Source organism: Thermobia domestica, chromosome 8 (assembly GCF_964235325.1).
Source record: "Thermobia domestica chromosome 8, izTheDome1.hap1.1, whole genome shotgun sequence".
Classification (NCBI taxonomy): domain Eukaryota; kingdom Metazoa; phylum Arthropoda; class Insecta; order Zygentoma; family Lepismatidae; genus Thermobia; species Thermobia domestica.
The window spans coordinates 15,370,161-15,393,272 of record NC_137461.1 but is presented as its reverse complement, the minus strand read 5'-3'; the positions used below and the strand labels follow the sequence as shown (position 1 = coordinate 15,393,272).

The 23,112-nt window shown below is 32.7% G+C and overlaps 2 protein-coding genes across 2 annotated transcripts in view; both read left to right on the top strand.

Moving 5' to 3' along the window:
* The first annotated feature begins 970 nt into the window (after nt 1–970).
* Nucleotides 971–13,971, top strand: LOC145692704 (omwaprin-a-like). Its single transcript, XM_081768114.1, has 3 exons — nt 971–1,123; nt 4,508–4,570; nt 13,585–13,971. Exons 1-3 carry the CDS (start codon nt 1,120–1,122, stop codon nt 13,740–13,742), a joined length of 225 nt encoding a protein of 74 aa, XP_081624240.1. The 5' UTR covers nt 971–1,119; the 3' UTR covers nt 13,743–13,971.
* Nucleotides 13,972–17,090: 3,119 nt separating this feature from the next.
* LOC145692703 (waprin-Phi2-like) overlaps nt 17,091–23,112 on the top strand; it is an 80,444-nt gene continuing 74,422 nt past the window's right edge. Inside the window, exon 1 of the mRNA XM_081768113.1 lies at nt 17,091–17,185. Within this exon, the coding sequence (XP_081624239.1) occupies nt 17,182–17,185 (4 nt within the window). The 5' untranslated portion in view covers nt 17,091–17,181. The remainder of the gene's footprint in view (nt 17,186–23,112) is intronic.

Genomic DNA, 23,112 nt, shown 5'->3' with positions numbered 1-23,112 from the left:
CGTGGAGAAAACAAGTTCACCCTCGACTTAGGTACGAGACACAGATTTATTATTACATGATTCATATTATATAAGCTATGAAGCGATAAAGTAAATGTACGAACATAGTGAAGGCCATTTTTTTAAACTTTTAAATATACGCAAGTTAGTGCATTATATATTCGAATTATAAATATGGGTTAAATAGTCTTTGTGTACCTGTCATGGCGCAAAAGATTTCTGACAACTTCTAGGCGAAACGCAAAAAAATATCAGAACATGAATTTTGTTCAAAAATTTACTAAAGGAAACGAGAAATATTCGAGATAAGACGAGAAACTGTTTTCTGAGAATTAAAACAAGATTAGAAATAATTCTTCAAGTATCGAGACGAGACAAGACAACCTTATTTATAGGTTCGTCTCGCCTCGTTCTGTGAAATACTAAGGAGATCCGAGATAGTTTATGAGCGTGGTTGTCATCTTAAGTGTATATGTGTGTCTAAATGTCGAATGCAATTAGGAATATAGATTATTTTCACCTGGGGAAATATTTCCTGTCATAGAAATTTTCCAAGGATAACAAATAATTAATTATAATATTCATTAATTATAATATTCATAATTAATTATAATAGTCATAATATTAATTATAATATTCATAAGTAATAACAAACAATATTATAATATTCATTGAAGTTTTTAATTATCAATAAGACAAACAACTCTACGTCAATATTGTATCTTTGAAGTTTTTTTTTTTTTTTTTTTTTTTTAATTTGAAAAACTATTACTTTGCTATTTACAAATGTCGTCTTATGAAATCTTTAAGTAATCTAAAAATTAGAGAAAATGTTTCTATTATCATTATTTTTTTTTCTGTTTTCCAGTTGCCAAGGACAAAGATTACTATCAAATATTCACTGGTGTTTTTGTCCGTAATTATGTTATGTTAGGATAAAAAATCATAATATAGGCCTGACGTAGCGAATTCCAGTTCTATATAAATACTTACAAATGGTAGAAACATATAGAATTATTTCCTAGTTGCAGAGTTCTGTTTTGATAAGATAGTTTGTCTTTCATATAATTACTAAAAATTAGTTGAATAGCACACGAGTGAAAGTGTCCTTTAGACGATATGGGTAAGTAGATCTATTGAAAATTGATAGTTCTATTATAAGACATTTCAGACATTCTTCGTTTAATGTATTGATTGAAGCAAGCTTAATCAATTTTTAAAATGTTAGTAAGGAATAAGATTGCCAAGATTTGGAAATATTTATGGGTAACAATTTCAGAGGAAAATAAATTACACTCATATGTTACACATGAAATTTAGAAAATAATGTAAAAAAAAAAAATAACAAAACCAAGAGAGGCGCTACAAACCAGTAATCCTTTGTAAGAAAAGCATAGAACACATAATATGCATTTTTAAAAAGTGTGTGTATTTCCGAGAATGAATTAAATCATTCAAATGAGTAAATGGTAGAGTAGAACCATAGTGCAAAGTAAGTGTACTACTAAGATAGTATAAAAGGAGAATTGAAAATGTGGATAGCAGAAAAGATTTCCAGGATAAAATGGTTCATATCAACTATTGTGCCCAAAGAGGGAAATTGAAATTTTAAACGGACGTGAAAAATTGTAAAATTAGTTTAAATCAATTAGCAATAAGATATCTAAGAACTCGTCATGCATAACTACAGACGAGTTCTTATAGATGCTTTGACTTTGGCAAATTCGGGGAAGTATATTAGAGGCGAAAACCGTTGCTGTTTAATAGATGTACTGCTTATTTTCGATGAATATGGGGCACGGTGACTCAGTGGTTGAGAGGCTCTGGTGGGTGGAATCCCTGGTCCTATCCTTGATCAAGTAAGTTTGTGGTGGACAACACCGTATCCTTGGGTTTTCCCAGTGCACTCTTGTTTCATCCCAGTTTCTCATTCCATTAATTCTTGCATCATAATTCACTCGCCTTAATCGCCATCTCTTAGCCTAAAAGGGTATAATCTTCGAACGTCAAACTGAAATATTTCCACGTTCGGGGAACATGAAAGAAATCTTCTAGTCTACATTTAGTGAGTGCGTCATGAAGCATGCCCAGATATTATTATTATTAATATATGTATACGAATGTTATGTACTGTCCTTTCATCATAAATTCAGAACAGAACTGTGAGTGACATGGAACAGATATGTATATACGACGTCGGATCCAAGAGTGCTTTAATCCTTTTCAATTCCATATCATGTAGGATAAAATGAAAGTTTTGTCACTTGATTCGGCTTTACAATGTCATAGATTTGAGATGCGCTTAGTATATATTGCGCGTTTGATACACAAGGGAATCAAGTCCACCCTTCGGTCATTTTGGACATAGGTACTCCATCTTTAAGATCTCCACTTGAAGCTCCTTTCCATGTACAGTACGCGCTCATTAATCCGGCACCGACCGAGTCCATCTCGTTTTTTTTTTTTTTTTTTTTTTTCGGGTGAATTCAAGCATTTGTTGACTTTGATCACTAGGTAGGATTGCCAATTTAGCCATTTTGTGGCTAAATGTGACCATTTTGAGAATCTGACCAGCTACAAATTTTCGAAAAAGCTTCTAGTGGCTTTTCTAGCCTTATGCTTTTAGCCATTTCTAGCCTTTTTTTTTTACGTTAGCCACTTTTTGATATATTTTCCGCGTCATTTTGCTATGTATTTCCTAAAGGTTGATTCGTTCTCTATGTGGTAGATTCGAACATCTAGTGCGATAATTAATTCCCTAAAAGATTGTATTGATGGTTTTATTGATCGCTCCCCATATCTTCGTTACACAGTAGAGGAGCTCGAAACCTGTAAGTTACTAGTAAGTGTTAAGAAAAATCTTCGGAGAAGACGTGTAAGTCTTAGTAGGGAAAAATGGTTAAAGAAATTCAGAATAGACTTCCTGATAATATAGACACCCTTCAGACAATGTCGCTTTTCCGTGTCAATGAGTTTTTGAAACCAGTGAAGAGGCTTTTGGTGGCTAAGCTATAGCTTTCAGTCTGAAAATTGAATATAATATCGAAAAAAAAATGGTAATCAGTGGCGAACATAAATTTCATGATATGGTACGTAAGTCTTCAACTGAAGAATTTTTGCAAGAGGTAAATTAGCATACAGATGCTGGAGGAGATAGTCTGTTTTCAGAATTAGTTTTGTTGGAATTTTTCATATTAACGCAGGGATGCAAATAAGCAACAAAATTTTACTAGCCCAAGAGAACATCTCACAATAGAAATCATTTATTTACCTTCGGTATGATATTACATACTCGCCCGCACGGATGAACTACTCGCCCCGGGAGAGTGGGCGAGGTTATTTGCATCCCTGTATTAACGGTTCCACATTCGAACGTGGAAGTGAAGCGTGTACGGTATTCAATCAAGTGAAAAATATAGTCAAAAACAGACTCAGGAAGAGGTTGAAAACAAAAACACTTTCTTCAATTTTAAGAGTGAAATTAGGATTGCACGTGTGCGAAAGTGTCATTTTCCATACGGAATTTAGGCCACAGGTTTACAGAGCCCGGTACAAGCAATCGAGACAAAATAAAATAAAAATAATAAACTGAAGAAGAAAATTATTATGATTATTATTATATTTACTGTATTTCTGTTAGAGCAGTTTTGCTGTAATTTTATATTATTATAGGAATCTAATTTATTTAGTTTTGTATCAGCGCGTAACTTTGTTTTAGCCATTTTTAGCTATTGGTTATAGCCACTTCTTCTCCTTGAGCGTTAAGTGTTGGCAACACTACCACTAGGTCGAGCCACTGAGCGATTTTAGTTAGCTCATTATATTTGATATACCCGTTGAAACTACCTATGTATATTGACGTTCGATAATTCGCAAAATCGCTAACCAGCACGTCCGTGCTTCCGAATGTGTAGGGATAAACAACGTCTTGTGTACTTCAGGGTATCGTAGCTACGATATTTAAGGGTCTTCACTACAGAGAAATTAAACTACCGTTAATTTTACAGTTTTTCTGTAATATCTTCAAAACAAATAAAAATATTCGAAAAGCAAAAACTTAGTTAACTACTTAACCCGATTTTGCATGTGATACCTTTACCGCAATTCACCTATCTGCTTTTGGTATGTCGCTGTTTACAGAACCTGCAAAAAATACTAAAACTAGCTACAGTTGCAAATCGAAAGCAGATAGATGAGTTGTGATAATGGTATCATATGCAAAATCGTATTGTTTAGTTCACTACGTTTCTGCTTTTCGAATATTTTTATTTGTCTTGAAGATATTACAGAAAAACACTAAAATTAACGGAGTTTAATTTCGCTGTAGTGAAGACCCTTAAGTCTCGTTCTCAGAGCTTCGGTAACTGGACTTGATTCTTTTGTGCTCTGAACGGTCCATATGCTAGAAGACAACAAAGTTAAAAATTGAATGCTTCATTAGCTTGACTTAGAACTTAATAGAGTTTACGCATATTTTCTTCATAACTACATCTCTTTCTAATTATAGGTAAAATTACGTTTGGTGTTATTTTGTTATTGGTTCTTCTGGCAGTTGTTCAAACTGAAGGAGGTAAGTTCTCTTGAATTCCATATTCCTTAACCTCATCTACTTGTAAATAGAGCAGAAAATTCGTAATTGATTATTCAGTGATGCCTAGGACGAGGAAGATCTTTCTTTGTCCCTCAAAATAAGATTTGGAAAGAAATCCAGAGATTCTTGAACTCCCATTGAGACAATCTTTTTCATCCATATTATTTATATAACACTCATGATACATGTTTGAAGTTTTATAGTTAAAAATGTTGGTGTGAGTAGTGAAGTTGAAATATTTTCTTTCATAAACTCATTAAGAAGAGCGTATGATATCTTTTTCCGGTTATTTTCAGTTTTTTGCTGGTACAACCTTTTGCTTAATAGCGTAATTATAAAGAAAGGGGGAATTTATAAAAATTATAAATTCATAAAATGCATGGAAAGAAAAGAAAATTAATTTCTGGTGGAGTATAATGAAGGAATGGGACTAAATCTAACATTATTGGGCGCTCTTCCTAAGGTTCAGAGCTAGATAAAAGAGGAATGGTTTGCAAATAATTCATTATAAATAGTGGGTCCCATGCTTGATACAATGTTTATAACACGTCTACAATTAGAGAGACCCTTGATGGTTGACTAGAGACACGTCACTTAAATATCAAAATTCGCAGAAATTTACAGAAGAATAACATAAGAATATGCTGTATATCATGTAAGGATAAAGTATAATAATTCCAAAATGAGTATTTTTTTTTCAAATTATGCTTCATTATGCTTTATTCTTAATTTCAGTCATTGTTTTATATTAATCGTGTATAATGTAAAATATTTACTATACATTAAATATTCTAAATATCTTGATCTATTTATTAATATTTTACGCAACCAGTTTCTTTCATATTTAATGAAATTTCTACTTAATGCATTGTAAAAAGAGATGCTTTACTCGAGTCAGTTTTTGTTTCACTTGTGTGCGCCTTAGAGGTGCATATATACAGAAAGGGAAAGTAAAAGATATCACCAAAAAATACAGAAAGTGCTCAAGTTCTAGAGGTACACATAACAATATAGTGTGGAGTTCTTGTGTACTATTCATTGTTGGCGGAAAGTTTTCTTCTTTTCCTTTTTTTTTTCTCCACATCAAAGGATTACACCGAAAAGTTTACAGAAATAAAAATTAGCTTTTCATTGTTGCGTTGTTATGTTCTCGATGGTTTTTCTTTGTAAATATTGGTTTTAAAAAATATTAATATAGTATGTTAAACTTGCAGTTAAAGAGAATTTTAAAAGAATCGTGCTACATATATATTTTAAATTATGCTTTATGCTTTATTTTCTAAAATTATGCTTTATTATGCTTTTAAAATTAGTTTCTTTTGGACCCTTAAATAACCACAACCATGTTCAAGGTACCAACCGTATGTCTAAATTGCTATTATGCTTTTTATGCTTTTGGGTTGCTCTAGTGATGATAGTCATACGGTAAATTCAAACAACAAACATAAACATATTTGGAGAAAGAAAGGAAATAAATGTAGAAAAGAAAAGAAACATAAATTAAATATAGAAAAGAAAAGAAACATCAATAAAAACACAAAAGTATTCTTTACTAGTTAGGCAACTGTTTATTATGTATGAATACATTTCACATTCAATCAAAATACTGACAATAACCAGAGTGAATCAAGGGGGCAGACTACTGAAAGTAATACAGAAGCTAAATATGTTTCTTTTGTCCCTTTTTTGCAAGTGAAGAGAGATAATGAAATGTAACTTACCACAATAATCAACAATGTTATTCTACACCAGAAAATACCAAACAAAAGAATTTTCAGTGTGGCCATCGATAGAAGTTGCAGTGCGGTCAGAAAATAAATTACCCAAAAATCTAGGTTAAGGCAGAGACTAGAAAACTGAACTTAACGGTAATTGATGACTTATCATATTGTCTTGGTTCCATGTTAACTACTTTTTAAATAATATGTGTATTTATTTCGTACTGTTTATTACAAGAAATGTTTATTTTTGACTGTTTATTACAAAATAAATATAAATATTATTTAAAACGTAGTTAACAAGATACCAAGACAATATGATAAGTAATCAATTACCGTTGAGTTCATTTTTCTAATCGTTGTCGTAATCTAGATTTTTTGGATAATTTATATTCTGACCACACTGCAATTTCTATGGATGGCCACACTGATTTTTTATTCGTCTTTTCGAGTGTAGAATAACATTATCTGTTACTGTGATCAGTTACATTTACAAAAAACGGGGAAAAGAAAAATGGTTAGAAAAAGAGTAAGGCATAATGCTTATAATCTAACGGACCTAGGTTCGAGCCCCCGTTAAGGTAGAAATCTTTGTTTTCTTTATATAATGGAGGTGTTTTCTACAAATTACAAAATATTCATCGACAAACGCAAAATCAGCTAAAGTATTGGAGCTGATAAAATACGTAGGTAAAATATTTATTTATTTATTTATTTATTTATTTATTTATTTAACACACACCTATTACAGAGCCAATTGCTCCAATTACAACAGGTGAATACAAATTCAAATATACAATTGTGAAATTACTAATAATCTATTAGATTAAAATAAATATTAGAAAAAGAACAGAAAAAAGAAAAAAGTCTAAAATAGCAACATTCATGCAGACTACTTTTTTCTTTTTTGAATGCAATAACATAATCATTGCATTACATAAGCAGGGTTCAAAAACAATTGAATCAATTTTATATACTTTTCCAAAGACATCGTAAAATCCACGATTATTCCAGATTTTATAATATCATTATGTTTCTTACAAAGTCTCACAAGTGGTGAATTTTTATGGGAGGTTGTTTTAGATTTAGGTATAACAAATGGTAATCGTACTGTTAAAGATCTACTAGTGCTAAATTTTAACATTTCCAGAAAATCTTGATTAACTATAATACCATTGATAATTTTAAACAGAAAAACATGATGCATTATTTCCCTCCTTTTCACCAGAGACGTACAATTAAATTCCCTTTAGATAACACTGTAGTTCACTTTCATTTCATACGCAGAGATTTTGAATCTCTTGTACCATAAATACCTTAAAAATCTTTTTTGTATTGATTCAATTTTCCTTATTTGATTATCATAACAGGGGGACCATACTAATGAAGCGTACTCTAATTTACTTCTAACTAATGAATTAAATAATTTAACTAACACTTCTGCATTGTTTAATTCCTTTGAATTTCTAATTATGAAACCTAAAGCTTTATAGGATTCATTAACAATTCTATCAATATGTATATTAAATTTTAATTTTGTATCTAAAGTAACACCCAAATCCTTAATTTGTGTTGATCTTTGTAATATTTCATTGCAAATTTTATAATTATATTGAGCTGGTTCACCCTGTCGTGAAAAAGTAATAACAGAACATTTTTTAACGTTAAATTGTAATTTATTGTCAATACTCCATTTGTAACAACTATCAAGATCCTTTTGTAATTTCTTTGCGTCTTCCATATTATTTATTGCCCGAAATATTTTTAAGTCATCCGCGTACAACAGACATTCGGAATATTTTATAACGCCAGGCAAATCATTAATAAACAAAAGGAAAAAGAGTGGACCCAGTTTAGACCTTTGAGGTATTCCTGAAAGAATCACGTATCTATCTGAACATAACCCATTATAAGTAACAAACTGTACACGTTCTCTTAAATAAGATTTAATTAGAGTTAATAACGCTTCTGATAAGCTCAAATTTGCTAATTTGTTAAGCAATATGTTATGATTTAATTTGTCAAATGCCTTCGCAAAGTCGGTATATATTACATCAATAGAACAACTGTTTCCGTTCAAGGAGTCCAAAATAAACTGCGTAAGGTTAGTTAGATTCGTAACACTTTTTTTTTTATGACGCAAGTCTTGAACCAAACGAGGCTTTGAACACAACACTTTCCTTTTGCTTGATGTCAACATTCGTAATACATTCGACTGAAGCAAAGTGGGCAATTACTGTTACTTTTTTTAAAAAAACAATTTCTTTTATTTACCATCTTAGGCACATAATTTTGTAGATTAGAAAAATATTGGATATTTTCTTCATATAAGCAATATGCTGAATTTCATACCTTTCGTTGCTGGCGTTCATGCAATTAATAGAAATTAATACTCCCGTTTCCACCTTAGTGGCAACATTTCTGTAATTGTTGGTGAGTAACTACATCCCAGGTGTTCAAAATGCAATATGTGTCAGGAATTCACTATTTATTAATTTAGTTTTCGACAGTTAATGATCTTTCAAAATTTAGTTTCCTAATTTACGTAATAGTGTTGGTACCAGACGATTCGGTACTAGATTGTGGGCTGTCTCATATGGTATCGTCCGAACGCCATCTCGTCTCGAAAATTACATGCCTGTCTTGTATCGCCGTCTCCGCTTGTTACCGAAATGATACACGAGAAATAATTTGTCTCGTGGCGTCACTAGTGTTGCCACGGGACTAGACAATTAAAATGTCGACTCGTCTCGTCTCGTAAAATGCTGTCCTGTTTCCAAAATTATGATTGTCTCGTCTCGAAGTATCACTACTTAATAAAATGCATTATAGCACTTTCACCTCAATAAATATTTACAGAGAAAATTAAACATTTAACCCTTTTAGGATTTTTGGTAACTTTTGTTACCATGGTGTAGTATCGTCTTTGACCGCCAGGTATTTAAAAGCAGGTTTTTTTATTGGTCAAGTCAAGAATGGACCAAGAACACCCCAGATGCCTTTTGGAACCGGATGATCAACTTGGCGGCGCCAAGTGGGAGTGGAAAGGAGTTTCTTTCTTATTTTTCCGTAAGGCAAATTTCAAAGTTTTCATACCTGTAGTTTTTAAGATATCATATTGAAAATTTTTCTCAAGTTTTTCTGAGATCCCTGTGAAAGCGGAACACGGTCCAAGGGGCGCAAGTGTTCCGAGGAGGTGGCTTTTTCAGAAAAATTTCCTGGTTTTCAAGATTTTACCATTCAGGTGTATGATACGGACATGTGGGTAGTACCTTGGAGAGGATTTCTTATACTGAAGAAAATTACGTTTGAACCATGACTCTAGGGCAAATAGTAATGACGCAGTAAATTTTTATTATATCTAAATTCAGTCTTTGAATAATTTTTTCGAATTGTTTTCGAAATACAAGATTGAAATTTTGCACACGTATTATGTACATAACAACGTTTTTTTTTTCCTTCTTAAATAAGTCAGACCCCTACGTGAACCCAGGCCCGGACAAGAGGGGCAAAGTGTCTTGGCGGGATTTTAAAAGAATCCGGGTTTTTCCCTAATTTCCCGCTTCAGATGTACGATACGGACATGTGAGTGATACCGTTGGAAAAGGCTCGTTACACTGAAGAAAATGTCGTTTGAACCATGACTCTAGGTCAAATAGTAATGACGCAGTACATTTTTGAAGTATTATATATATATATATATATATATATATATATATATATATATATATATATATATATATATATATATATATATATGAAAAATAAGTCATATTCAGACTTTCAAAATTTTCTCCCGACCTCAGTTTTTAAGAAACAATATTAAAATTTTGCACACGCATTATGTACATAAGAACGCATTTTTAAAGAATTCAGATCTCTACGTGAAACTAGGCCCGGGCGAGAGGAGCGCAAAAATTTCGAAATTTTGTTTTCGAAAAATCTACCCGTTTTTCGTGATTTTCCCGTTTCTAGTCTTACAAGCGAGTGGTACCGTTGGAAAGTATGCTCTATTGTGAAAAAAAGCTAGGTATGAACCATGATCCTACGATAAATAGTAAGGAAGCAGTAGCTGTTTGAGTGAAAGTCTAAATTTTACCTCAAAGGGAAATAAGTAGATAAAGAAGAAAGTTCCATAATGCATTTAATTAAGTAGTGATGCCACGAGACGAGACAATTCTATAATTTTCCAGATGATACGTAATGTGAAAAGTGATTATAAAATTCCCTAAATTACTGCTTTTAAGAAATAGAATTTACTGGAAAGCATTCTTTAAGCGTACTGACAATCCTTACGAAACTTTTGGAAACAAAAATGAAAAATATAATAGTAATACAGGTGTAAGGATGGCATTATTCCTTGATGAGTTTTAACATATGTAATAGTTGAATTGTTTTTCATATACAAAAAATTAAATAAACAACTTTAATAGTACAATCATTTCTGCGTACAGGGCTCGAACCGCGTACAGTCACATTTATTGATTGATTTTACGCTCTACCGGTGAACAACTACGCAACCCCGTATCCAGGGGGGTTTAGGGGGGCGCCCCCCCTAAATTTTGGCTGCCCCCTAAACTTTTCACGGTAGACTGGCAAATGAACTATAATATGGTGATGAACTATAATATGGTTGCATCGGGCCTACCCTAGATTTTTGGACTGGCTGCAGGCCTGTACTGCGTTATCAATTTCTTACTTGCCATACAAGACACGATTTCATTATGATCGTGTTCCAATTTGTCCCTTTTGGTAGATAATTTTCGCTATTTGTTTTATTTATATGGAGTCTGCAGATACAAATAATGTTACAAATATTTATGATACACTGCTGTCTATTTTATTTGATATATTTATACCTCCAGCGCCCCTGATTAAGAGCCAGAAATAATGCATTTGTATTGGATTTCTATAGCTATGATACAGTGCTGTCTATTTTGTTTGATATATTTACACCAAAGTGTCCCTGTTAAGGGCCAAAATTGAATTTCTATAGTTAAGAGCCTTTTACACTTGCTCCTAGCAGGACTATTTTTAAGAGGCCTCATCCCGGCGAAATTAAAATATCGCTAATTTTACAGTAATTATGTGATGTCTTCAAATAGATAAAAGATAATCGAGATGTGGAACAAGAGCGCCCTAGACAATATCATTTTACATGAGATACCGTTATCACGACTCACTTATCTGCTTTCGACTTCGAGTCATTTTGAAAATCGGCATTTATTTTCGCGTTTCTGAACGGTTGAAAACGGAAAGCCACAAGGTGACTTGCGATAACGGTATCTCAGGCAAAATAATATTGTCTAGGGCGCTCTTGTTCCATATTTCAATTATCTTTTATCTATTTGAAGATATCACATAATTACTATAAAATTACCGGTATTTTAATTTTGCCGGGATGAGGCCTCTTAACGAACTAAAAAAGTTCGTTACTAAATTCTCTATGTGTGTCTGTGTGTGTGCGTCTGTTATTTGCGAATTATACAATTTCGAGCAATCCATTCGATAGAGCATCAAAAACAATCTCAAAGAAATGATAGAATTTTTCATGTCACTCTTACCATTCCCTAGATATTGGCCAAAGAAAAGTTCCGATTTGGGGAGATTTAAGGAACCATATCTCGGGAACCGTAAGCCATAGAGAGATGATATTGATGTTGACCAATACCTAAGAGGATGCTGAACGTATTTGTACCAAATATTAACCGGTGGCCACTATTTATATCTACATTTTCAGTACAAATACGGTGATAAAAAGCGACAGCTCACTATAGCTAACTCAATAGATCCCCTAATAAGCAGGTCCCAAATAGGTAAGTGTATTATCTATTGATTTTAATCAAATAAATTTAAGGTTGGTTTAAAAGTGCAAGTTTTGCCGATAGATGACACTACAGTCTTCCTTTCACGAAAATTCACAATTTCTCTTACAAATTTCAACCTACAGACTTCAGATTTTTAGAAAAGGAACTATATAATCTATCTAAGGCAATAATATGCAGATTTTTTATTTAAAATTTTCTTCTTTGTTGAAATGGTTTGATTGTTGAAATGGATATACAAACCTTTAACAATGGAACTGTTTCAACAATGAAGAAAATTCTAAATAAAAAATCGGCACGGGTTGTTCCCTTTAATAGGTTACGAAGTTCCTTCTCCAAAAATTAGAAGTCCCTAAGTTGAATTTTCTGAAAGAAATTGTAAAGTTTCTTGAAAGGTAAAAAAATACATGGGAGAGATACGAAGACTGTAGTGACATCTATTTGCAAAACTTGTCCCTTTACACTAACCTTAATATACGATTTCATATAAATTTCGGAAAAAAAATCTTTTTAAGTTAGTCCTGGCAATGGTCTTCGAGCATTCTCAACTGATTCTTTCTGCCTTTTAACTATAGTTGTTAATTGTTTATTTGGTAAGATGTCTATTTTTCAGTTCTGGAATAACAATCAACCCGTGCTCCGAATAGTCGCGTAATTTGAGTCGCATTTACCATAAGGTTTATTGTCATCTTATAAGTGTCATAAATAAAAGCTTGATGGTGGGTGTGTAATCCATTAGATAGATGATAGGTGGCGTGCTTATCGCATAGCGTGAAATTTGAGGTTACTTAACAAATCGCTAACATGTAAATTTACACTAACTTATATAATTTAGTTCAGCTCAATGAGATATATGAATTCATATATGTCTTATCTGTAGATATCTTTGAACTTTATTTATTTATTTATTTTTAACACTAATGATATTGTACAGGGTGGTCCAAAAGTGTGGAAACACCCAATAAAATCCAAACTGTTAAGAATTGGGAAAATGGGAAAAAGTGATGATACCAGACAAAGAGAAAAATCTTTTGAGACATACAGCACCATCGACTGCCATCTTGAAATTCGCCATCCTGAAATAGCGGGAACTTTTTTAAATGGGATTCCTTGAAAAATTTCAGCCCTATTTGATGTATTACACGATAAGGTTTCCATTTATAAAAGCTCCCGCCATTTCAAGATGGTGGCCGATTGTGCCATATGTCTCAAAGATTTTCCTCTCGTCTGTTATCATCACTTTTAATCAGTTTTCCCATTTCTGAACGGTTTGGATTTTATTTGGGTATTTTCACATTTTTGGACCACCCTGTAGAATTGCTGTTCACATCTTTATTACGTTACCCGTCACAACTCAGAAAAATAAAATGTTATCAAAAAATTTTTATACTTTTTTTTTCTTTGAATATGAGATTCCTCTAATTAGCATATTACGCATTCCCTGTTTTAGGTCGCGCTGGAAACTGCCCACCGGCTGCCGATGACAAGTATTTCGGACCATGTGGAGAATCCTGCGTCAACGATGATAGCTGTCCTGATTTCATGAGATGCTGCAACCGACCAAGCTGCCCAGGATACACATGTGAAGAAGTCATATTTTACGGATGAGAAGTTTGAACGTCATTTGAAAGTGGACACAAACTCATTTATGTGTAGTTTTGTCAGCCATTTTAGGTGATAGCTTTCAGAATACTCCTTTTGAAATGCGTTTGATTGTAAATGCTGTCATGTTTCTTCTTCAAAATGCTTCATTTTAATCCTATAGTTGAAGTTCTGCTTTTATCATGACGTTCTTTCTGAAATTTATTTAGTGAAATAAAACATATAGCAAATAGCATTTTTTCTTTCCACATATTTATTTACTTTTTATTTTTATTTATTTACTTATTTATTTATTTTGTCAAACACACCTAAACGTTATCCAGAATCACAGAACATAACGAAAATACGATTAATCATTATTCTTTTCTTTTGAATGATTCTACTTTAGAAAATGTTGAATGTCATTAAATTTACTCATTTTCTATGAGGAGTTACATTTCGTATGCTGAAGTAAGATTCAAGTAGATCTGTTTTGAAAATCAGGATCGAGAAAATCGACTCTCATTGCAGGTTTCTAAAATTGACCAAGTTTTCTTGGAGTTAACTCAACTTAGAAGGATTCGCCAAAGCCATTTCGCGATTTTCGTTTCTCAATTTTAAAGTCAGGATAAGAGATCTGACAACACCAAAAAAAAAGTCATCTTTGATCTTCATTTACAATGGAGGACAAAATTTTGGCAGAAGAGATATAGAAGTTCATTAAAAACCTTTAATTATTAGATAACAGCCAAGATATCATATCTTACAAACTTAAATATATCATTTATAACAAATATCATTTCAAGAGGGGCCGTGGTGGCTCAGTTGTAGAGCGTTCACCTCTGGTGCAAGGGACCCTTGGTTCGATCCCAGCTCGCGCCAAGTGAACTTTGTGGTGTACAAACACCGTGTTAGTGGATTTTCTCGGAGTTCTCCCGTTTCCTTCCATTTTCTTCATTCCACCATTTCATTCATTTCTCATCATCACCGTCTCCTTTAGCCTAGCCGGCATAAACGTGGGACGTAAAACTTTAAGATTTTAAAATTTCAATAATTACTTAAACTAATGGAAGCCAAACACCATTAATTTAATCAATTAATTCTTCCATTACTTTCATTACATGTTAATTGTAATATATTTAAATTTTTTAATAAAATCTGAAAGTTAAAGTTTAATTGAGGGGGTTAGTGCAACAATGGTCTAACCCATATTTTTTTGAAAAAAAAATGAAAAAAAAAATCAAGTTAAAGTTAAACACATGTGTTGTTTGTACAATATACTAAAAGCAAGCACAAGTGGTTGAATGTGACATACATCGTACATACATATATTGTACAAAAAAACACATGTGTTTAACTTGATTTTTCTCAATTTTTTAAAAAAATATGAGTTAGACCACTGTTGCGCTCAATCCATCAATTCAAACCAAAGCTAGACAACAAGAAAATCCAAAATAGTTGATCTCATTCAATTTATTTTCCCCAAAATTATCGCCCTCTCAACTGGTCTTGTGCTAGCGCGCAAACCATTGGTTTCGGGATCCCACACAGAGAAAAATTCGTTCTCCGGACACCTTAGCTGTAAATCTCCATATGGCTGTACCATTTAGAAGTGTCCCCCGCTGTACAAATATACAGTATCCTCTTGATTACAATAGAAATCAGTACGGAGCATACGTTATCCGTATGCTACATAGGCACTGCCCTTAGATGTTACATCATGCCGTTGCAGGATGTCTGACATCTAACAGTTTTCCGTATATCACATGCATAAACTTATGTTACCTTCGTCAGCTATATATTATATACGTCCATTTGTATGTGGGATCCTGACCGCTTATATTGTTTCATACAGAAAGTACGTACAGATCGAACACTTATACAGAAAGGATTATAAAACATGCGTTTTCAGTTATACGTCTGCTGTACGTTAAGTCTAAAAACTACAGCAATTACGCATGTAACCTATCTTTTTAAGTACGCCACCTACATTTTCTTTCAGTGCAGGTTTAATTCAAGGTTCGGAGTTGGACAACCTAGATATTTGAACTTATTACGATCGTTCGGATTCTAGTTGAAATTTTAAGTTCATGTTTTATATAGCCTCGGTACTAAAAGGGATGCTAAACTTCTATTGAACTAAACTACTAACCACCGAAATGTAATCAGATTTTAAGGCTCTCCAACCGGAAATCAAACTCTAGATCATATATCTAGACTGCGCGAGAGAAACAGTATAGGCCTAAGTTAGAAAACATAGGTTTTCAGGAAGTGATTTTTTTAATTTTATTTTATTTATTTATTTATTTATTTTTTATTTTCCCAAGAATAAGTGTGAATCACTTATACTGAATAACGCGATTATTCAATTTACGTTTAAAATTGACTTACACCAAGTTAACTGGAGGTGGAGTATGACACATAGATCTCCAATTTTGACTTATCTCATTGTGCCCAATTTGTGACTTATACCGTTTCTCCCGTGCAGTCTAGATATACAGTTTCAAAGTGACATTATTGGGGAAAGACTACGGCGGTTCCGATTGTATCTTACATTGTAGGTGCACGACCAATAGAGCATTAGGTATCTTACGGCCCTAAGCAGTTTATTGGCGGAAGTTTCTCATCCCCGACACTATAGCACCCCGTGATAAGCTGTCCACCAAAAAAATTGTTGCAACATATCTTCGACAGTTTTGCTTTACAGACAGACTGTTTAACAGTAACAAAAAACGAAAAACATTACAATAATAATTCAGAAAAATGAATTTTTCCAAGTGTTGAGTTTTCATTTTTATTTATTTTTTTTTTTTTTTTTTTCGGTTCCTCTTAGTTCTGCGTACGTAGTTAACTTGTCTTGTTTAGTTCGTGGGAAATCCTGTATTGTCCAGGTCTCATATAGTGTCAGTTTTAAAAACAGATGCTGAGCTCAAATACAACCGAAATTGTAATTGATTTGTTGTTACTGAGTTTCACCAAACTGAAGAAAGGGATTGGAAGAGGGTAGTGAAGTCCCATAAGACCTTAATATTCGCCTATGATTTCTTTATTCTATGATAAAAATGTTCTAAATATGAACAAAGCTGAGTAACTATTACTTTGCTATTTACAAAATGTTGAAATAATCTAAGAAAAGAAAGAAATTTTTCAATTATCAATATTGTTTCCTGTTTTGCAAGATTTGATGACAATAGCCGACATAAACAACTTTCAGTTACGAAGGACAAACATTGCCATCAAAAATTCCCTGGTGGTTTTGTCCGTCACTATGTTGCAATGAAAGGCCCAAACGTAGGTCTGACGTAGCGAATTCCAATTCTGTATAAATATATACAAACGGTAGAAATCTATTAAGAATTATTTTTTTTTAGTTACACAGATCTGTTTTGAAAAGATAGTCTTCTCTTTTATTTGCTTACTAAGACTTAGTTTAATTGTACACGAGAGAAAGTGTTCATTGAAACACATGGGTAAGTAAATCTATTGACAAATAATTATCTTATTGTAAGACATTTCACACATTCCTTGTTTAATGTCTTGATTAAAATAAGTTTAATCATTTTTTTATTTTTTTATTTTTCTTAAATATCGATAAGGAATAAGACTGCCAAGATTTGGAAAAGTTTACGGGTAACAACTTACGAAGAAAACAAATTACATTCCTATGACATACCTGCAATTTATGAAATGCCTGTAATGCGAAAACAACAAAGCAAAAACAGTGTTTTGCTGCAAACCAGTAATCTTTCGTAAGGAAAGTATGCACTCAGAAAAAAAAATTGTAGCTGGCGTACTTAAAAAGATAGGTCACATGCGTAATTGCTGTAGTTTTTGGACTTAACGTACAGCAGACGTATAACTGAAAACGCAGGCGGTCAGGATCTCACATACAAATGGACGTATATAACATATAGCTGACGAAGGTAACATAAGTATATGCATGTGATATACGTAAACTGTTAGATGTCAGACATCCTGCAACGGCATGATGTAACATCTAAGGGCAGTGCCTATGTAACATACGGATAACGTATGCTCGGTATTGATATTTATAGTAAGCAAGAGGATACCGTATATTTGTACAATATACCGCTGTCCGGAGAACGGATTTTTCTCTGTGTGGAAGAATTATATGCATTAAGAAAAGAGTGTGTGCATTTCCGAGAATAAATGAAATAATTCAAATGAGAAAATGGTAGATTGGAATCACAGTATAAGGTAAATGTACTACAAAGATAGCACAAAAGGAGAAAATGAAATCTTTCAGTTTGACGTCTCACGTTATGCTTATTATTCTTAGGAAGGCGGATAACTAAGGAAAGTGAATAACGATGGAAGAATCGGTGGAATAATAGTGTAAGAGGAAACGAGATTATCCTGAGAAAACTCAAGAACAGGATGTTGTCCACCTCAAACTTACCTGGCCGGGAATCAAACAAGAGATTTGAGGTTAGCGGTGTACCACTAAGCCACTGTGCAACACAAGAGAGGGTGGGTTATAAATAAGTATAGCAAAAAAAGAAGCTGGTAAAATGGTAAAATATCAATTATTGTGCCCAAAGTGTCAAATTGAAATTGTAGACAGACGTGAAAAATTGTAGAATTGTTTTCTATTTAAAATCAATTGGCAACAAACTATTTATAAGTATAAGAATTCGTTGTGCATAACCAAAAGAAAATATTCGTGCTTTAACTTTGGCCTATTTGGGGTAGAAGTATACTAGAGGCGCAGGATCGCACCTACGGAAGAGGTCTACAAGCTCCAACCCCCCCTTCCCTCAACTTCGTAACTTGACATACATTTGCACACATTCCTAATAAATCTATACATGTTTAGCTGAGAAATACTTGATAAAGATTTGACCTTACTTATAATCTATACCAGTGGTTCTCAAACTTGTTACCGCGACCCACATTACATATTAAAACTATTTTATGGTCCATCTACTTTTATTCAAAATACATATCGTGGTGAATTCCAAACCAATTAAATTTTGTAAGTTATTTTCTAATTTTTCCACATTAAGATAACTCAGAGCTAACAATATTCCCAACGCAATGTTCTATCCCGTGACAGATTTTGACTCACCCATTCTCTTTCCATCCTAATCCAGCATCTCTACTGATTGTACAATCACGAAAGAAAGTATTCTTCCGTTGACAAAATTTCTTTTCCTAATAACTCAACAAAAGTAATCGCTTTGAAAAGACAGTATTAGAGTACCGCTTAGTAGGTATATTCCGATATGTAAACATTCCTTCGACGCAGGGTGCCTTTGTTAGGGGAGGTAAACACAATAGAAACCTATTGTATTCGTAATAGTGAAGCCCCAGCGGGTTGCACCGCAGACAATAGGTAGAAAGTATAGTTGTATAGAAATACACTATTGTTTAAATGACATATGATGGCAGGTAATGGATGGTGTACTATTGTGTGTATAGTAGTGACACAAAAGAGAGTAATAAAAGAGAAACCTTGGAAAACTTGTTGAACAATGGGAAGCTTGTTATAAAGAATAATAGAACTATAGAATACTTTGCAGGTGTATGTAAAGAGAAACCTTGCAGCTGTATGCGTTAAAGAATAATAATTTAGGTAACGAACAATACTTGATTGTTATAAAAAGTTTTTAACCCGGCGGCGGCGGAAACGTGGAAGCGGCGCGGAAAGGCGCGGGGGGCGCGAACGGAAAATACCCGCGTGCGCGGGCGCGAGCGCGTGACGTGATTTGAAATTTTTATTTAAATATTGGTTTTAAAAAATAGACATGTATAGTTTTGTTAGCGATGGAGAACCGTCAGTTTGTAGAAGACATTGATGTGAAGCATAAGTTAGACGGTCAGAATGAATATCCAGATTCTCCAGATTGTACATTTGATGAAAATGAATTAGAAAGATATGAAAACGAAAATATAAAAGTTTATGCAAGTGATAGTGAGGCTGGAATAGATAATGAAGTGTATGAATTTTCGCAAGATAAGTCAGATTTTGAGGCGGAATCAAATGACGAAGTGGTATCAAATGTGGATACGCCCCCATGTTCACCTGATTTATCAGAATTAAGTTGGAACTGTGAATGTGGTGTTAACTATGTGGATGTGAACTGTGTAAGAGACTGCATTGCAAAATGGAAACCAAATGATTATTTAATATGCTATGCATGCTATTGGTACGATATATGTGAATGGTCTCATGAATGTTTTTATTGTAATGAAGACGTTTTAGACATTCGTGTTTGGTCTGTGTTAGTGAATCCTCGTGTACAGGAGGAATTATTTGATATTTATGCAGAAACACATACAGTTATTACAACATTAACAAGAGATTATTTTAGTATTACATTTGGTGAACTATCAGTGGATGTGAATGTACGAAAATAACTTTTAAGTATTTTCCTTGAAAAAGACAGATCGAACGAGTATAGTGAGGTGTGTTAAGAAAACGTACTGTACATAATGTATTTCGAAAATAATTTTTGTGTATCATGTAGTGAAGAACATATTAGTGAAGTTTGTGTTTTAAAAACTATAAGTGCATACTTACGTTTTAATAATAATATTTCTTGTGAACAATGTTTGCTGCATCTTGAACATCAATGTTTATTTCACGATGATATTGGAACTTTTGCTGTAGGATATTTATCCAACGACATAACTCTTATTGATTTATTTGAAGTGTTTGAAGAACACCATAGTGAAATTTCAAGTATAAACTTTACACGCAAAGTGCGTGATTGTTTAAAGAACACTGAATTTGTTGGACAAATTATACCATTTTTCTTAGAACGTAAACATAAAATTTCACCATGTGTTAATGAATACATTATTGACATACAAGGTTTTAAGATTTCAAATCATGAATTTATTATACGTGAATTTTGTTTAACTGCGTGTGATGATACAGTAAATTTGCATTGTTTAATAAAATCACCAGTAGAATACAATATACTTCCATTAGGTTGTCAAAAACAAATTGAATGGTTAACATTAAACTTACATGGATTAACTTGGAATGATAAATGCGGTTATACTGTATCACACATACGTAACCTTATATATCAACTTTGTAAACAAGATGCAACCTTTTATTGTAAAGGTGCAGAAAAAACACTTTGGATTAAAAACATTTTTGCACTAGCTAATGTTATTGATTTGGAAAGTAAACAGTGTCCACCATTAAACACAATGCATGCAAACGTATTTAATGATTATTGTGCTTTTCATGAACAAAATATTAAACTTGAGAAAAAATCAGGATGTGCATTTCGTAATGCACAACAGTTATGTTATTGGTGGAAGTTTCAACGTACTATAACATTAACTAATGCATTTGCAAAGTTGTAAAAAGGAAATGATATGTTCTTGTAAATAAAAATACAAGATTTTAAATTGTAAATAAAAAAATTTATTAAACTAATCTACTTGTTTTTCTTTTTCATTATATTGGATACATGATTGAATACAATTTTATCATTTTGTTTAAGATTATTTTTTCTGAATAAATTTAAACATTCTTGAAAGCTTTTCTTTCGTACAATATGATGCAGAAAGTACAACACAAATTGTCCACACAAGATTGAATTATCATCTTGATATGCGGAACTATTTGTAAAATATATTTTACAATTTTTATTTAAAAAAGTTTTTATTTCTTTTGGAAATGGTAAAGCTAAGCTATCGAAATAGTATCCTCTTTGATTTTCATCAATGAATACACACACCCAATGTGTGCCACCTGAAGATGAATTGCTTAAATTTATAATAAGTCCAGCCGGTGGTTGTACAGTTTTTGGTATTCTATCAATAGGATAAATGCCATGCACATTTGCACCAGTAAGTTTATCACGAAGTAACACTTTTATTAAATCATCCGTGTACATAACTTTTCTTTTTAAATTTACATCACTTCACTTTACATCACTTCACTTCACTTTACATCACTTTATACGCGTATATGTTGGAAGACCTAGTGGAGTATATGGAATATTCTCATAAAACGAAATAATATGTTTAAAATATTCATGACAGATTTTTTTATAACTTTTCCAATAACGATGAATGGTGCTAACGCATAAAAAATACTTTTGAGAAACTTCATAGTATGATACCTTGCAACTCTTTGAATAATCAAGCAAAAATATTACAATATACAATGTTTAACACACTTTGTACCAGTAGGGCGCATGTAATTCATATGCTTAGAAGTGAACAGTTATACTTCTTTTATTAAAATGATACTTTTAAAAAGTATTATCAGTATATATATTTCTATCTTTATCAATTTGAATTAAAGAATCAAACTGAGCGTAAACAATACATGTTATAGGCTCAGTTAAATTTTCAGAAAAGGAAACTTTAACATTTACAGGCGCATCACGCACAAGGTCCCAAGTGCAGTCATCTAATGTTGCTGTAGGTGATAGAATAAATGCATAAAGAGTATAGCCGTGTGGATATTCTTCAGGAGTAATAGTATGTGCATCATCTTTATAATATAAACCAGTACCGGAAAACAGAGAATGGTAACTTAGAAGGTACAAATTGTTTTTAAAATCGGGGGTGAGGGGACTGGGAGGAAAAGATTTTGATCCAAGTTGTAGCTGCAGTTTGTTAACGTTAAAGTGTTGAAAATGAAATGCATTTAGTTCAGATTTTCCATTAAATGCCGAATTGGAAACAAACCCGATAACAACAAATTTAGGTACGTAACCCAGAAAAATATTATCAAGATTGTATGAATTAACGTTTGCAGGAATAGTATATGATCTTGTTTGTACTCTTGTAAGGGGATATTTTGCTGTTTCATGATTCATATTAGTATTAATTTCCATTGCCAAATGAGGTGCAACATCAATGCGACGTATATGTAGAGTAACATCTTCAAGTTTTACTTTATAAGAAGTATTTACAGGAGATAATAAACAAAAAGCATCTTTACTACGATGTAATTTTATACGAAGACCTACTTTATTTACAAGTGCTCTTGGTAATCCAGCAATATCTGTATACAGACGACCATACATTTCAAATGATTTACTATTTTTAATATAATTAGCACGTTGTTGAAAACCTACATTAGCATTTCCTATGGTATCAAATTGTTTAGCAGTATCTTTATACCACATACCTAATTTCAAATGTGTATCAGAAGCATCACGGGAATAATTTAATAATGTTTCAAGGTACGCACGATAAGGATAAAATCCTGATGAAGAAGTAATTAATTTATCATTTAATGAAATGTCAATTTGACTAAATAATGAATGTAGGAAATTATTTGTTGGTGCTACAACATCAGTGTCAGCTAATGGTGTATCATCAGGTTTTGTAATTTTACAACGTACGTAAAGATAAAGATATGCAGTATGAATAAATTCTCCTGTTTCACCGGGAATAA

Bases quoted from the DNA above. Each gene is read 5' to 3' on its own strand.
- LOC145692704 (XM_081768114.1), top strand. The intron at 4,571-13,584 runs GTAAGTTCTCTT...TCCCTGTTTTAG, and splicing joins AGTTGTTCAAACTGAAGGAG to GTCGCGCTGGAAACTGCCCA.